This window comes from Anser brachyrhynchus, assembly GCF_964034855.1.
Source record: "Anser brachyrhynchus genome assembly, chromosome: 31".
Classification (NCBI taxonomy): Eukaryota; Metazoa; Chordata; class Aves; order Anseriformes; family Anatidae; genus Anser; species Anser brachyrhynchus.
Genome location: NC_137724.1, coordinates 349,714 through 364,990, shown reverse-complemented (window position 1 = coordinate 364,990; position 15,277 = coordinate 349,714). Strand labels below are relative to the sequence as shown.

The following is a 15,277-nucleotide window of genomic DNA, read 5'->3' as shown; positions in this document are numbered from 1 at the left end:
GGGGTTCACTGCTGGAGGCACCACCGAGTACAGAACTGCCAGCAAAAGATTCAGGGAGGAGGAGGACATGGATGGAGGTTTTAGGTAGGCAAATAAGCCAGTGCTGATGAACAGGGAGACCACAGCCAGGTGAGGGAGGCAAGTGGAAAAGGCTTTCTGTCAGCCTTGCTTTGAGGGGATCCTCAGCACAGCCCTGAAGATCTGCACATAGGAGAAAAGAATGAAAACAAAGCACCCAGATACAAAACAGATGCTAACAACAAGAAACCCAGCTTCTCTGAGGTAGGCATCTGAGCAGGAGAGCTTGAGGATCTGGGGAATTTCACAGAAGAACTGGTCCAGGGCATTGCCTTAGCAGAGGGGGAGGGAAAATGTGAGGGCAGAGGATATGCTGGGTGGCAGAGGAGAGCAGGGGGTTGCTGCAGGGAAGGTGCCTGCACTGCAGGCTTAACAGGAAGTGCCTGAATCCCCCCTCCCTTTGTGTTTCAGGCAGCAGCTCCCTCTCCCACCCTGCCCACGTCTCTGCTACCTGGAGCTGTCCCTGCTGGGAACTGCTTCCCTACCTCCACATCTCCTCCCTGCCATTGCTCACAGACCCCATCCCACCTGGTGTGTGGTGAAAGCTGCCTGCAGACACCTACTGTCCCAGGAAAATTTTCAGGGACAACTCCCTGTGTTTAGTGGCTAAAGAGTATCTCTGACCTAACAGGAGGTAAGAAAAACTGGGGTCTCATTGCCTTCATAATAATGTAGAAATAAATTCCCGTCTCCCACTGCCACCCAGCAAAGCAAGAGGAGAAATCTCAAAGCACAGAACGCTTTTCTTCAATAATTCCTTGCACTTATCTTTCTCTTGTGGAGTCTACTCTGAAGTGCCCTGGGGGTGCTGTGGTGCTGGGAGCAGCCTGTCCCAGGCAGCAGCCTCTGGGCACCAGCAGGAACCTGCCCCGATGGGCGGGGGGGGCTCCTTCCATCTGCAGCTTATCCCTGCATCTCCCTGGGCAGATCGCTGGGCAGGTTGAGTGCTGCACCTGGAAGGTGGCAGAGGCCTTGCCCCGGCAGACAGCCCCTGGGGCACAGCAGGGACCTTGCTCTGCACCACAGCCCTGGCACCACTGCCTGCACCCCAGCTACACAGCCTGCAGCCAGCCCCGTGAGAAGAAACCTTCATGTCCTGTCCTTCTGCCAGTTTGGGCAGGTAATCTCTGCTTTGGACCTCGTTGTTCCCCTCTTATACAAAGAAATTCTGAGAGTCCTTCTGAAAGCTCCCAGAGGCTGTGGGATTTGCCTGCAACTCTGCAGATGGCACCAGGAAGAACAGCTGCACTGCCCTGCAGCCAGAGACTTACCCTGTTCAGGGCTGGGAAGATTTCTCCCACAGTGAGCTCTCAGCATACCCCCTCCACACTGCCTTTAACATCTCCCTCCCTTCTCTCAGCCGCCCTTGTCCCCTGCACGCAGTGCCCCCAGCCCTGCTGCGCTGTGCAGAGGAGCTGCTCGTGGGCAGAGCTGTCTCTCTGCAGCGCTGCCCGCTTGCCAGGAGCTCCCCTTGGGCCCAGGAGCCTGTCCCAGCTCAGCAGCACAGGGAGCTCTTGATAAGTCCCTGGGTCTCCAGAAAATCAACTTTGAAACAGACTGAAGTAAACTTTTATGTTCCTTCCCTCCACTGGAAAGGGAACACTGTCCTTCTTCATTTCAGAAGAGGTATGATGTCCAAGAATCACCTTTCCATGTCCTGGTTTTAGGCAGAACACCCATGCACAGACAGGGAGGGATCTGCCTTCCCCCTGCTGAGGGAAGGGTTTCAGCTGAGTCAACCAAGGCATCTTAGTTTTGTTTGCAGTCCAGAGGCTAGAAGGGGGCTTAGCTGCCTCTCCCATGCCTCACAGAAGCCCACAGGAGTTGGGATTCCTCTTGTCTTGGTTCAGGTGGGCACAAACCAGGCAGCTGAATGTCAACTGCTTGTCTTAGCTCCCAGCACATTGAATGGAGACAGGCCAGGAGGGAGCTGTTCAGATGCAGACCCCTGGTGACATTGGAGATGCCAGAGTGACATTTGACTGACATTTGTGGTGTTAGATTTCTCTGGGTCATAAACAGAGATTTTATTGATGCATATCCAATATAATATAGCTGTAGCCAGTGTTCAATAGCAAAAAAATAAAAGGCAAGCTATGACCTGGTTGCCATCACTGAAACATGGTGGGACCTATCCCATGACTGGAGTGCTTCAATGAATAGGCTCTTATAGGCTTGTTATAGGCTCTTCAGAAGGGACAGGCAGCACAGAAGGGGCGGTGATGTGGCTCTCTATAGCAGAGAGTGTTTTGATGTTGTAGAACTCGAGTCTGGGAATGATAATGTTGAGTCCCTATGGGTTAGGGTCAGAGAGAATGCCAACAAGGCAGGCATCCTGGTGGGGATATCTTATAGATCGCCAAACCAGGATGAGGAGACAGATGAGGCATTCTACAAGCAGCTGGCAGAAGTCACGCAATCACCAGCACTTGTTCTTCTGGGGGACTTCAACTTTGCAGACATATCCTGGAAATACAATACAGCTCAGAGGAAGCAGTCTAGGAGGTTTCTGGAGAGCGTGGAAGATAGCTTCCTGACACAGCTGGTTAGTGAGCCTACCAGGGTACGTGCCCCACTAGACCTGCTGTTCACAAACAGAGGAGGACTGGTGGGAGATGTGGTGGTCAGGAGCTGTCTTGGGCAGAGTGACCAAGAAAAGGTAAAGTTCTCTATTCTTGGTGAAGTCAGGAGAGAGATCAGTAAAACTGCTGACTTGGACTTCTGAAGGGCAGACTTTGAACTGTTCAGGACACTGGTTGGCAGAGTCCCTTGGGAGGCAGTTCTGAAGGGCAGAGGAGTCCAGGAAGGCTGGGCACTCTTCAAGAAGGAAATCTAAAAGGCTCAGGAGCAGACCGTCCCCACATGCCCAAAGATGAGCCGGCGTGGAAGAAGGCCGGTCTGGCTGAACACGGAACTGTGGCTAGAGCTTAGGAAAAAAAATAGGGCTTAGGACCTTTGGAAAAGAGGGCGGGCCACTCAGGAGAACTACAAAGATGTCATGAGGCTGTGCAGGGACAAAATTAGAAAGGCCAAAGCTCATCTGGAGCTCAGTCTGACTACTGCTGTTAAAGATAACAAAAAATATGTTTATAAATGCATAAACACAAAAAGGAGGATTAAGGAGTATCTCCATTCTTTACTGGATGCGGGGGGAAACAGTGACAAGAGAGGAGGAAAAGGCTGAGGTGCTTAATGCCTTCTTTGCCTCAGCGCTTAGTGGCAAAACCAGTTTTTCTCTGGATACCCAGTACCCTGAGCTGGTGGAAGGGGATGGGGAGCAGGATGTGGCCCTCACTATCCACGAGGAAATGGCTGGCAACCTGCTACAGCACTTGGATGTATGCAAGTCGATGGGGCCGGATGGGATCCACTCGAGGGTACTGAGAGAAGTGGCAGAAGAGCTGACCAAGCCACTTTTCATCATTTATCAGCAGTCCTGCCTATCAGGGAAGGTCCCAGTCGACTGGCAGCTAGCAAATAAGACGCCCATCTACAAGAAGGGCTGGAGGGTAGACCCGGGAAACTATAGGCCTCTTAGTTTGACTTGAGTGCAAGGGAAGCACATGGAGCAGATTATCTTGAGTGTCATCACACAAGACTTGCAGGGCAACCAGGCGATCAGGCCCAGTCAGCATGGGTTTATGAAAGGCAGGTCCTGCTTGACGAACCTGATTTCCTTCTATGACAAAGTGACATGCTTAGTGGATGAGGGAAAGGTTGTGGATGTGGTCTACCTTGACTTCAGTAAGGCTTTTGGCACCATTTCCCACAACATTCTCCTCAAGAAACTGGCTGCTCATGGCTTGGACTGACATACACTTCACTGGGTTAAAAACTGGATAGCTGGGCCCGAAGAGTTGTGGTGAATGGAGTTAAATCCAGTTGGAGGCCAGTCACTAGTGGAGCCCCCCAGGGCTCAGTACTAGAGGCAGTTCTCTTCAATATCGTTATCGATGATCTGGATGAGGGGATTGAGTGCACCCTCAGTAAGTTTGAAGATGACACCAAGTTAGGTGCGTGTGTTGATCTGCTCGAGGGTAGTAAGGCTTTGCAGAAGGATCTGGATAGGCTGGAGCGATGGGCTGAGGCCAACTCTATGAAGTTCTACAAGGTCAAGTGCCGGGTCCTGCACCTGGGGCGTAACAACCCCAAGCAGAGCTACAGGCTGGGAGATGACTGGCTGGAAAGCTGCCTGTCAGAGAAGGCCCTGGGAGTATTGGTGGATAGTCGGCTGAATATGAGCCAGCAGTGTTCTCAGGTGGCCAAGAAGGCCAACAGCATCCTGGCTTGCATAAGAAACAGTGTGGCCAGCAGGACTAGGGAAGGGATTGTCCCCCTGTACTCGGCTCTGGTGAGGCCACACCTCGAGTACTGTGTTCAGTTTTGGGCCCCTCACTACAAGAATGACATCGAGGTGCTCGAGACAGTCCAGGGAAGGGCAACGAAGCTGGTGAGGGGTCAGGAGAACAAGAGGAGTGGCTGAGGGAGCTGGGGTTGCTTAGCCTGGAGAAGAGGAGGCTCAGGGGCGACCTTATCGCTCTCTATAGGTACCTTAAAGGAGGCTGTAGAGAGGTGGGAGTTGGTCTATTCTCCCATGTGCCTGGTGACAGGATGAGGGGGAATGGGCTAAATTTGAACCGGGGGAGGTTTAGGTTGGATATTAGGAAAAAATTCTTTATGGAAAGGTCTGTTAGGCATTGGAATGGGCTGCCCAGGGAAGTGGTTGAGTCACCATCCCTGGAGGTCTTTAGAAGATGTTTAGATGTAGAGCTTAGTGATATGGTTTAGTGGAGGAATTGTTAGTGTTAGTCATAGGTTGGAGTAGGTGATCTTGGAGGTCTCTTCCAACCTAGATGATTCTGTGTTTCTGTGGTTCTGTGAAGGAGCCTCATTCAAGTCTATTCTTTTGCAATATCCGTGAGAGCAACATTGGGAGCAGAGCTGAGTCTTCAGGCACTGCCCTCAGCAGATCCCATTTTATGCTGGTGATGCTGGTACGGAGCCAGCTGTGTTAGAGAAGTGCCCCTGGCCTGTCCCTGCCTGTGGACACAGGACTGCCCCACAGCAGCACGGTGAGCAAGCGACAAGAGCAATCAGTCCTCACAGCAACACAAGGACTCAGGAGCAGTGAGTGGGATGTGAAAGGGAGAACACCTCAGGAAAGACCAAGCCCTGGGGCTCCCTGGCAGTGCTACTGTGCCAGGACTTTTCCCCTCCACCTTTGCACAGAGCCAAGTACCCCTGGAGCTCTACCACAGGTCTCCAAAGAAGGATCTCAGGCAAGGAAGTCACAACAGGGTCTTTCCTATTATTTAAATATATCTCAAATATACTTTAAATACACCTTGTATCCACCAAGTCTCTTAGTGACAAAACACAGTTAGGATAAAACAGGAAGAAGATAAAACAGGACATTCCTTTGTTGACGATACTATCACAAGAAACGCAAAACAAAAAGATAAAAAAAAAGAACAACAAAATTTATATCTGGTCCTGCAATGAGCTCTATTATGAGTGAAATGCACAAGAAGAAGCCAGGCAGTTTACTGCTTCTGAAAACAATCCAGTCATCACATTCCACACTGCATCCTTGAGCTCCTTGTTCCTCATGCTGTAGATGAGGGGGTTCACTGCTGGAGTCACCACCGAGTACAGAACTGCCAGCAAAAGATTCAGGGATGAGGAGGACATGGAAGGGGGCTTCAGATAGGCAAAAAAGGCAGTGCTGAGAAACAGGGAGACCACGGCCAGGTGAGGGAGGCACATGGAAAAGGCTTTGTGCCGTCCCTGCTTTGAGGGGATCCTCAGCACAGCCCTGAAGATCTGCACATAGGAGAAAAGGATGAAAACAAAACACCCGAACAACAAACAAGAACAAACCACAATGAGCCCAACCTCTCTGAGGTAGGCATTTGAGCAGGAGAGCTTGAGGATCTGGGGAATTTCACAAAAGAACTGGTCCACAGCATTGCCTTGGCAGAGGGGGAGGGAAAAGGTATTGGCAGTGTGAAGCACAGCATAGAGAAAAGTACTGCCCCAGGTAGCTGCTGCTATTTTGGCGCAAGTTCTGCTGTCCATTGTTGTCCCATAGTGCAGGGGCTTGCAGATGGCAACGTAGCGGTCATAAGCCATGATGGTGAGAAGGAAAAACTCTGCTGTGACAAAGACAGCAAACATAAAGACCCGGGCAGCGCAACCCAAGTGGGAAATGGATCTGGTGTCCCAGAGGGAGTTGGCCATGGCTTTGGGAACAGTGGTGGTAATAGTGCCCAGGTCGAGGAGGGCGAGGTTGAGGAGGAAGAAGTACATGGGGGTGTGGAGGCGGTGGTCGCAGGCTACGGCTGTGAGGATGAGGCCGTTGCCCAGGAGGGCAGCCAGGTAGATGCCCAGGAAGAGCCCGAAGTGCAGGAGCTGCAGCTCGCGTGTGTCTGCGAATGGCAGGAGGAGGAACTCTGTGGGGAAGCTGCTGTTGGACATTTGCTGTCTCTGGGCATGGTTGACTGTCCATGGAGGAATAGATATAAACAAGTTTGATACTAATCTGAGCAAAACGTCTACCATGTTTCACAGACACCTTCTCAGCAAGACACACTGTATTACCTGTGAGCTCTGGTTTTTTTTTCTATCTAAGATTGCCTCAGAGATCTGGCAGATCATCTGTGGGCTTAGCAGGAGTCAGTAATGCCCTAGAGTTCTAGTAAAGGGCACCGGTGGTGGACCTTAGATGCCCGCTGGCCAGAGGCATCTCTTTATTTGCAGGTGCTGAGAAGGAGTTCCTACAATCCCACAAGAAACAGTGAAGGTGGTGTTGGTGCTGTCTGTAGGCTAAAAGGTGTGGAGTGAAATTGTGAGGTTCCTCAAAGACCTACAGGTCTCTTTCAGTGTAATGTTGTATGAGTTTCAGTCTCTCTACAATCCTGACAACACCATTATCATCCCCCTGACAGCCCTCCAAAGCAGTTGAAAGCAGAGACCTCAGAGGGTGTCTTCCCTTCAGGTACAGCAGGTGTTGTTCTTCCCTTTAAAGAATCTCCCCCAGAGATGTTCTGGGGGTGCTGTGGAGCTCTGAGCAGCCTGCCCCAGGCAGCAGCCTCTGGGTAGCAGGAGGACCTTTCCCCGCCCTGCCCTGCTGGGGGGCTCCTTCCACCTGCAGCTTTTCCCTGCAGCTCCCTGGGCAGATCGCTGGGCAGGCTGAGTGCTGAGCCTGGCAGGCAGCAGAAGCCCTACCCTGGCACACAGCCCCTGGGGCACAGCAGGGACCCTGCTCTGCACCACAGCCCTGGGCACCCCTGCCTGCACCCCAGCTACACAGCCTGCAGCCAGTCCCGTGAAAAGGAACCCTCACGTCCTATCCATCTGATGGCTTTTACAGGTAATCCCTGCTCTGGACTTTGTCTTTCTCCTCTTATCTAAAGAAATGCTAAGTTTGCCCTGAAAGATCCCACAGTCTGCAGGATTTGCCAGCAACTCTGCAGATGGCACCAGGAACAAGAGCTGCCCTGCCCTGCAGCCAGACTTACCCTGTTCAGGGCTGTGAAGATTTCTCTCACAGTGAGCTCTCAGCAGCCCCCCTCCACACTGCCTTTAACATCTCCCTCCCTTCTCTCAGCCGCCCTTGTCCTCTGCACGCAGTACCCCCAGCCCTGCTGCACTGTGCAGAGGAGCTGCTCTTGGGCAGAGCTGTCTCTCTGCAGCACTGCCCACTTGCCAGGGGCTCCCCTTGGGCCCAGGAGCCCAGCCCAGCTCAGCAGCACAGGGAGCTCTTGATAAGTCCCTGGGCCTCCAGGGAAATCAACTTTGAATCAGGCTGAAGAAATCACTTTATTTTCTTCTCTCAGCTTGAGATAAACTCTTATTTCCAGTGTTGTGTTTTCCCCTGATTCAAAAGAAGAGTTTGGCTTGAGAATACTCATTTCTTGTCCCATTCTGAGACCGGACACCCACAAAGTGACAGGCAGGCTGCATCCCATCTCTTCCAAATGTTTGTTGATATTAAGCGGGAGAAACTTTTTGACAGAAACTGAAATCACTCTGTCTACATAAGCTACACAACCAATTGTTGGCCTGCAGGATCATTGTATCATAGAATCCTTTGGGTCTGAAGGGACCTTAAAGACCATCTAGTCCCAACCCCCCTGGCATGGCAGGGGGAAGCTTTCACTAGACCAGGTCGCTCAAGGTTCCATCCACCCTGATATTTGACCAATTTGGTTAGGCTTTGGAATGGGTTGCTCAGGGAGGTGGTGGAGTCACCATCCATGGGGATGTTTAAGGAAAGCTTGGTGCTTAGAAACATTGTTTAGAGGGTAGTATTGGTGGCTGGGGCACAGTTGGACCAGATGATTTGGAAGTCTTTTCCAACTTTAATGATTCTATGAATTGTAGGCTTCCAGGATCTTAGAACCATTGAATGCTTTGGGTGGGAAAGGACATTAAAGACCATGTAGTTCCAGCCCCCCTTTTATGGGCAGGGGCTAATCCCACTAGATCGGATTTTTCAAGCTCTTATCCACCCTTAAAGTTGAACACTACCAGGAAGGGGGCATCTACAACTTCTCTGTGGAATCTGTTCCAGTGTCTCACCACCCTTTGTGTGAAGAATTTCTTCTTTAGATCTTATCTAAATCTACTCTCTTTTAATTTAAAACTTGTCCTAGCATGACACTCCCTGATAAAAAGTCTCTCCATCTCTCTCCTATTTTTCTCCATCTGTTCCGTTAAGGAGGGGGAGGGAGAGAGTGGCTGTGGGGAGCTTGGCTATTTCCTGGGGATAAACCACAACACATCCAGGGACACAACGGTGACCAACAAGTGATAAAGGAGACAGCAAAGGGAACCGAACATGGTCAGTCTCACTGACTGGTGCAAGCATGGGAGAGAGAGTAAATACTTCTTGTGGTGAGGTTGTCTGATTAGAGATCTTGTCATTTGGGAAATCAAGGGAAAAGGGGGAATTCTGGTAAAAGGACATGTCCTGTGAGGACAGCCTGAGGACCCTTTGGTCATCTAGTCTGGAGAAGAGAAGGCTGAGGAGCAACCTGATTGCTCTCAACAACTTCCTGAGTAGGGGAAGTGTTGAAGGAGGTGATGATCCTTTCTGTCTTGTAACTGATCACAGAACATATGGGAGTGGTACAAAGCCGCACGGGGGGAGGTTCAGACTGGACTTTAGTAAATTTATCTCTACTGTGGGGGTGTTCAAACACTGGAACAGGCTTCCTAGTGACCTGGTTGATGCCCCATATCTGTCAGTGCTCAAGAGGCATTTGGACAATACCCTCATGCATAGTCTCTAACTTTCATTTAACACTTAAGAGGTTAGGAAGTTGGACTAGATGACCTTTGAAGGTCTCTTCCAATTGAACTATTCTCTTCTAATCACTACACACGTGGCTAGGCCTGATTTATGTATTGGAAGGCCACAATAATGTCTACTGGAGTCTTCTCTTCTCGAGGCTAGGCAATTCCAGCTCTCTCAGGCTGTCTTCACAGAAGGTTCCTCTTGGTGTGTGTGGCATACTTCTGTTAGCAGTGTGGTGGACTGCAGGGTTCAGTGCTTGACTTAGTTGTCCTTGTTGTATCAAAGATTCATAAAATCATAAAATGGCTTGGGTTGAAAGGAACGTAAAAGATCATCTTGTTCCAACCCCGCGTGCCTTAAGCAGGCATGCCACCAACTAGATCAAGTTGTCCAGGGCCCTCTCCAGTCTGGCCTTGAACACCTCCAGGGATGGGGGATCCACAACTTCTCTCTGCAACCTCTTCCAGTGACTCACTATCCATGCAGTCAAGAATTTCCTCCTAATGTCTAGTCTAAATCTATCCTCAATTAGTTTAAGACCATTCCCCCTTGTCCTATCATTATCAACTCGAGTAAAGAGTCTGTCTCCATCCTTTTTATAAGACCCCTTTAAGTCCCAAACGGCCGCAACAAGGTCTCCTCAGAGCCTTCTCTTCTCTAGGCTGAACATTCCCAGCTCTCTCAGCCTTTTTTCATAGGAGAGGAATTCCAGCCCTCTGATCATCTTTGTTGCCCTCCCCTGAACTTGCTCTAACAGGTCCACATCTTTCTTGTGCTGGGGTCCCCAAACCTGCATGCAGTACTCCAGGTGGGACCTCATGAGGGTAAAGTAGAGGGGGACAAACACCTCCCTCGATCTGCTGGCCACTCCTCTTTTGATGCAGCCCAGGATGCAAACTTCACAATGTCTTGCACACCCCCAGCCTACATGTCATGGGGGGGCAGGATGAGATACAGAAACCCTTGATGCTGTGCAGACATGGTTCAGCAGTAAGTGAATATCTAATATCTGATCTAAATCTACCCTTTTTTACTTGAAAGCCATTACCCCTTGTTCTATCATTACATTCCCTGGTAATGAGTCCCTCCACAGCTTTCTTGTAGGCCCCCTTGTGGTTTAACCCGTCCGGCAGCTAAACACCACACAGCCGTTTGCTCACCCTCCCCCCTCCCTCTCTGGGATGGGGGAAAGAAACGGGAAAACGAAGCCTGTGAGTTGAGATAAAAACAGTTTATTAAGACAGGAAAGTAATAATAATAATAATAATAACAATAATAATAATAATAATAATAATAATAGTACTACCACTAATAATGAGTACAAAACAAGTGATGCACAATGCAATTGCTCACCACCCACTGACCGATGCCCCACCTATCCCCGAGCAGCCGGACCCCCCACCCCGGCTAGCCACCCCTATATATTGTTTAGCATGACTTCAGACGGTATGAAATACCTCTTTGGCCAATTTGGGTCAGCTGTCCTGGGTCTGTCCCCTCCCAGCTCCTGCTGAACCCCTAGTCTGCTCGCTGGCAGGACAGAGCGAGAAGCTGAAAAGTCCTTGGCTTGGTGTAAGCACTGCTCTGCAACAATTAAAACATCAGCATGTTATCAACACTCTTCTCATCTTAATCCAAAACATAGCACCCTACCAGCTACTATGAGGGAAATTAATTCTATCCTAGCTGAAACCAGGACACCCCTTTAATTACTGGAAATTTGCTGTAAGTTTTCCCCAGAGCCTTCTCTTCTCCAGGCTGAAAAACCCCAATTCTCCCAGCCTCTCCTTGTAGCAGATGTGCTCCAGCTCTCCGATCATTTTTGTGGCCTTCCCCTGGACCTGCTCTACTAAGAACATGTGTCTATTGAGCTGAGCTGAGACATAAATGAAAAGATAGGCATTTGTTTAGCTATTTAAGCAACACTTACAAAATGTGTATTTTTCTTTTATTGGTGGTATGAGGAATGTTAGGAAGTATGCAATCTGCTTTCGCAATGACTGGTTACACGTGGTGAAGCGCTGCTTCCCTACAAATGGCTAAACATCTGCCTGTCAATGGTAAGTAGTGAATAATGAGTTCTGTTTTTTGTTGGTTGGTTGGTTGGTTTGTTGTTGTTGCTTCTGTGCGCATCTAGCTATTAAACTGTCTTTATCCCAGCCCACAATTTTTTTTTCACTTTGAGCCTTCTGTTCTTTTCAAACCACCCCGCTAGGTAGGAGAAACGAGCTAGTAGCCATATAGTGCTTAGCTGCTTACCAGGTTTAATCCACCACAAAACCCTACTGAAGTCAAAGTAGATTGATATCCACTGCTCTGTCCTCATCTGCCAGGCTAGTCATTTCGTCAGAGGCATTTTATGCCCAAACTGGTCAAGCGTGACTTCCTCTACATGAAGAAGTTCCAACTGCTCCAGATGATTTTCTTGTCCTTCCTGTGCCTGGAAATGGGTTCCAGGATAAGCTGCTCCATCGCCTTCCCAGGGATGGAATGAAGCCTAAACAGCCTGCACTTCCCTGGGCTCTCGTCCTTGCCATTCTTGCAGCAAGGATGGACATTTACTTTCCTCCAGTCTTGGGGCACTTCTGCTAGTCACCAGGACTGATCCAAGATGACCAAGAGTGGCCTCGCAAGGACATCAGCCAGCTCTCTCCATTCTCATGGGTGAATCCCATCAGGTGCCATAGTATCATAGAATCTCAGAATGGTTTGGGTTGAAAGGGACCTTAAAGATCATCCACTTATAATCCCCCTGCCATGGGTAGGGATACCTCCCACTAGATCAGGTTACTCAGAGCCCCCATCTACCCTGGCCTTGAACACTTCCAGGGATGAGGAGTAAACATCTTCTCTGGGCAACCTGTTCCAGAGTGTTGTGGTTTAACCCAGCCAGCAGCTAAGCACCACACAGCACTTCACTCACCCTCTCCCCTCCCTCTCTGGGATGGGGGGAGAGAATCAAAAAAAAATGAAGCCTGAGAGTTGAGATAAAGGCAGTTTATTAAGACAGAAAAGAAAGAAAAATATTAATAATAATGATAATAGCACTACTAATAATAATGTGCACAAAACAAGTGGTGCAGAAGCAATTACTCACCACCTGCTGACTGATGTCCAGCCTACCCCAAGCAGACAGTCCGCCCCACCTCCCCCCCCGGCCAGCCACCCCTATATATTGTTTAGCATGACGTCAGATGGTATGGAATACCCCTTTGGCCAGTTTGGGTCAGCTGTCCTGGGTCTGTCCCCTCCCAGCTCCCAATGCACACCCAGCCTGCCCACTGGCAGGACAGAGTGAGAAGCTGAAAAGTCCTTGGCTTGGTGTAAGCACTGCTCTGCAACAATTAAAACATCAGTGTGCTATCAACATTATACTCATCTTAAATCCCAAACACAGCACCATACCATCTACTAGGAGGAAAATTATTCTAGCCGAAACCAGGACACAGTGCCTCACCATTGCCAGAGTAAAACATTTCCTCCTTCTATCTGACTGAATCCTACCCTTTTTTAGATTAAAGGCATTACTCCTTGTCTTATCACTATACTCCCGGACAAAGTGTCCATCCCCAGCTTTTCTGTAGACCTCCTTTAGGTACAGGAGGGCCACTATATCATCTCCCTGGAGTCTTCTCTTCTCCAGGCTGAAAAACCCCAACTCCCTCCCAACTCTCCTCTTCAATAGGAGAGGTGCTCGAGCCCCTTAATTATCTTTGTTGCCCTCCTCTGTACTCATTCTAATACTTCCATGTCCTTCTCGTGCTGATGCTGCACTCATCAGAGATGAGTGCAGGACTCCAGGTGAGGTTTAACGAGAGCAGAGCAGAGGGGGAGAATCATCTTCCTTGACCTGCTGGCCACGCTTTTTTTGATGCAGCCCAGGATATGGTTGGCTATCTGTGCTGCAAGCACACATTGCTGACTCATGTCGAGCTTCTCATTCTCATAGATTCCTCCCAGTGCTGTGAATCAATGAACCTGTTAGCTCCCATATGAAAGCTGTATAAATGTGCATTTAACACTGTGATGGAGTCAGTGAAGAGTCTCTCATAGCATCTCTGTAATAAAATGGAAACACCCCAATGCTATGCTCGAAGCCTGGGTTGTCCTTCCCAAACCAGTGCCAAGAAAAGGCCCAAAAAATTACTCCCCAGAAGGGTCTCTTATTTCTTTGGTTCAGGAAGGCATGGCTTGTTGTCACATTGTGACCTGTCAGAGACCAAGGGCTAGATTTAACATTCACCCATGGGTGTCTGCTGACAGCAGAGGCAGCGAATGGTCACTGCGTTACATAGCCAGGGTTGTTCCCCCATGTGACCCGTAGGTGATGTCCTTCAGGAGAGGAATCACTGCAGCCACTGCAGCCCCTCTGAAAGTGAGAGATCTCCCACTGTGGGCTCAGCCACAGGGAAAGAACTAAAGCCAGGTATTCACAGGGAACCTGCAACTCTGCAATCTCGGAGAAGAGAGTGGCAGCCAGCAGGCAGAGGGAAGGGAAGCTGGGGAGTGATTCATTTCCCCCTTCATGAAGTATCTCTGACTGGTCCAGACCAATGATCCGGACCTGTCTGAATCTGCTTCCCACCCTGACCAGCACAGCCATGCAGATTCACCCCACAGTACTGCAGCCCATTTGCTCTGCAAAGCAGCAGCACCGGCTTGGGGACCACATGTGCGGAACACGGGGATTGCCATTCCCCACTGCCCAAGGGGAGCTGATCTTTGAAATTTGACCAGCTCCATCCTTCTGCTGGCATCGTGTCTATAATGGGGGAACAGCCACCAAGACAGTGGATCAGCACTGGGTCATGGGCTCAGAGAGCACTGACTAACCTGATCTACTTGTAAAGCTATCACTGCTCAGAGAAGATGATCACTGAATCATAGAATCATAGAATATCCCAAGTTGGAAGGGACCCATAAGAATCATCGAGCCCAACTCCTGGCTCCACACAGGTCTACCCAAAAATTCAGACCATGTGACTAAGTGCACAGTCCAAACGCTTCTTAAACTCTGACAGGCTTGATGCTATGACCACATCCCTGGGGAGCCAGTTCCAGTGCGTGATAACCCTCTTGGTGAAGAACCTCTACCTAATATACAACCTTAAACTCCCCTATCGCAGCTTGACTCCATTCCCTCGGGTCCTATCACTGGTCACCAGAGAGAATAGATCGGCACCTGACCCTCCACTCCCTCTTGTGAGGAAGAAGTAGATCGCAATGAGGTCTCCTCTCAGCCTCCTCTTCTCCAGGCTGAACAGGCCAAGTGACCTCAGCCACTCCTCATACATCTTCCCCTCTACACCCTTCACCATCTTTGTCGCCCTCTGGACACTCTCCAAGAGTTTCACATCTTTTTTGTACTGTGGTGCCCAGAACTGCACACAGTACTCGAGGTGAGGCCGCACCATCACAGAGTAGAGAGGGACAATCACTTCCCTCGACCAAATAGCAATGACGTGCTTGATGTACCCCAGGATACGGTTGGCCCTCTTGGCTGCCAGGGCACACTGCTGTCTCATGTTCAGCTTGCTATCAACGAAAACCCTCAGATCCCTCTCTGCAGGGCTGCTCTTCAGTGTCTCATCGCCCAGTCTGTACGTATAGCCAGGGTTACCCCATCCCAGGTGCAGGACCTGGCACTTGCTCTTGTTAAACTTCATGCGGTTGGTGATCGCCCAGCTCTCCAATCTGTCCAGATCTCTCTGCAAGGCCTTTCCACCTTCAATGGAGTCAACAACTCCTCCAAGTTTAGTATCATCAGCAAATTTGCTCAAAACACCTTCTAGTCCTACATTCAGATCATTTATAAAAAACACTGAAGAGAGCTGGCCCTAAAATGGAGCCTTGGGGGACCCCAGTCGTGACCGGCCACAGGCTAGTGACCGGTCTCCT

General features: G+C 49.9%; 3 protein-coding genes, 1 long non-coding RNA gene and 1 pseudogene across 7 annotated transcripts in view; all 5 read right to left on the bottom strand.

Moving 5' to 3' along the window:
- The window catches only part of LOC308184361 (olfactory receptor 14C36-like), a 155,969-nt gene extending 154,146 nt beyond the window's left edge, over positions 1 to 1,823 (bottom strand). Inside the window, exon 1 of the mRNA XM_080571415.1 lies at positions 1,725 to 1,823. The gene's annotated coding sequence lies outside the window, so the exon portion shown is untranslated. The remainder of the gene's footprint in view (positions 1 to 1,724) is intronic.
- Positions 1 to 15,277, bottom strand: part of LOC308184367 — a 295,002-nt gene that overhangs the window by 182,311 nt on the left and 97,414 nt on the right. The gene's annotated exons all lie outside the window — the stretch shown is intronic.
- The window catches only part of LOC308184326 (olfactory receptor 14A16-like), a 169,329-nt pseudogene that overhangs the window by 75,865 nt on the left and 78,187 nt on the right, over positions 1 to 15,277 (bottom strand). The window lies entirely within an intron of this gene.
- The window catches only part of LOC308184344 (olfactory receptor 14C36-like), a 195,479-nt gene that overhangs the window by 145,180 nt on the left and 35,022 nt on the right, over positions 1 to 15,277 (bottom strand). The window lies entirely within an intron of this gene.
- On the bottom strand, positions 4,295 to 6,667 carry LOC308184330 (olfactory receptor 14A16-like). Its single transcript, XM_080571383.1, has one exon. It carries the CDS (start codon positions 6,637 to 6,639, stop codon positions 5,587 to 5,589), a length of 1,053 nt encoding a protein of 350 aa, XP_080427509.1. The 5' UTR covers positions 6,640 to 6,667; the 3' UTR covers positions 4,295 to 5,586.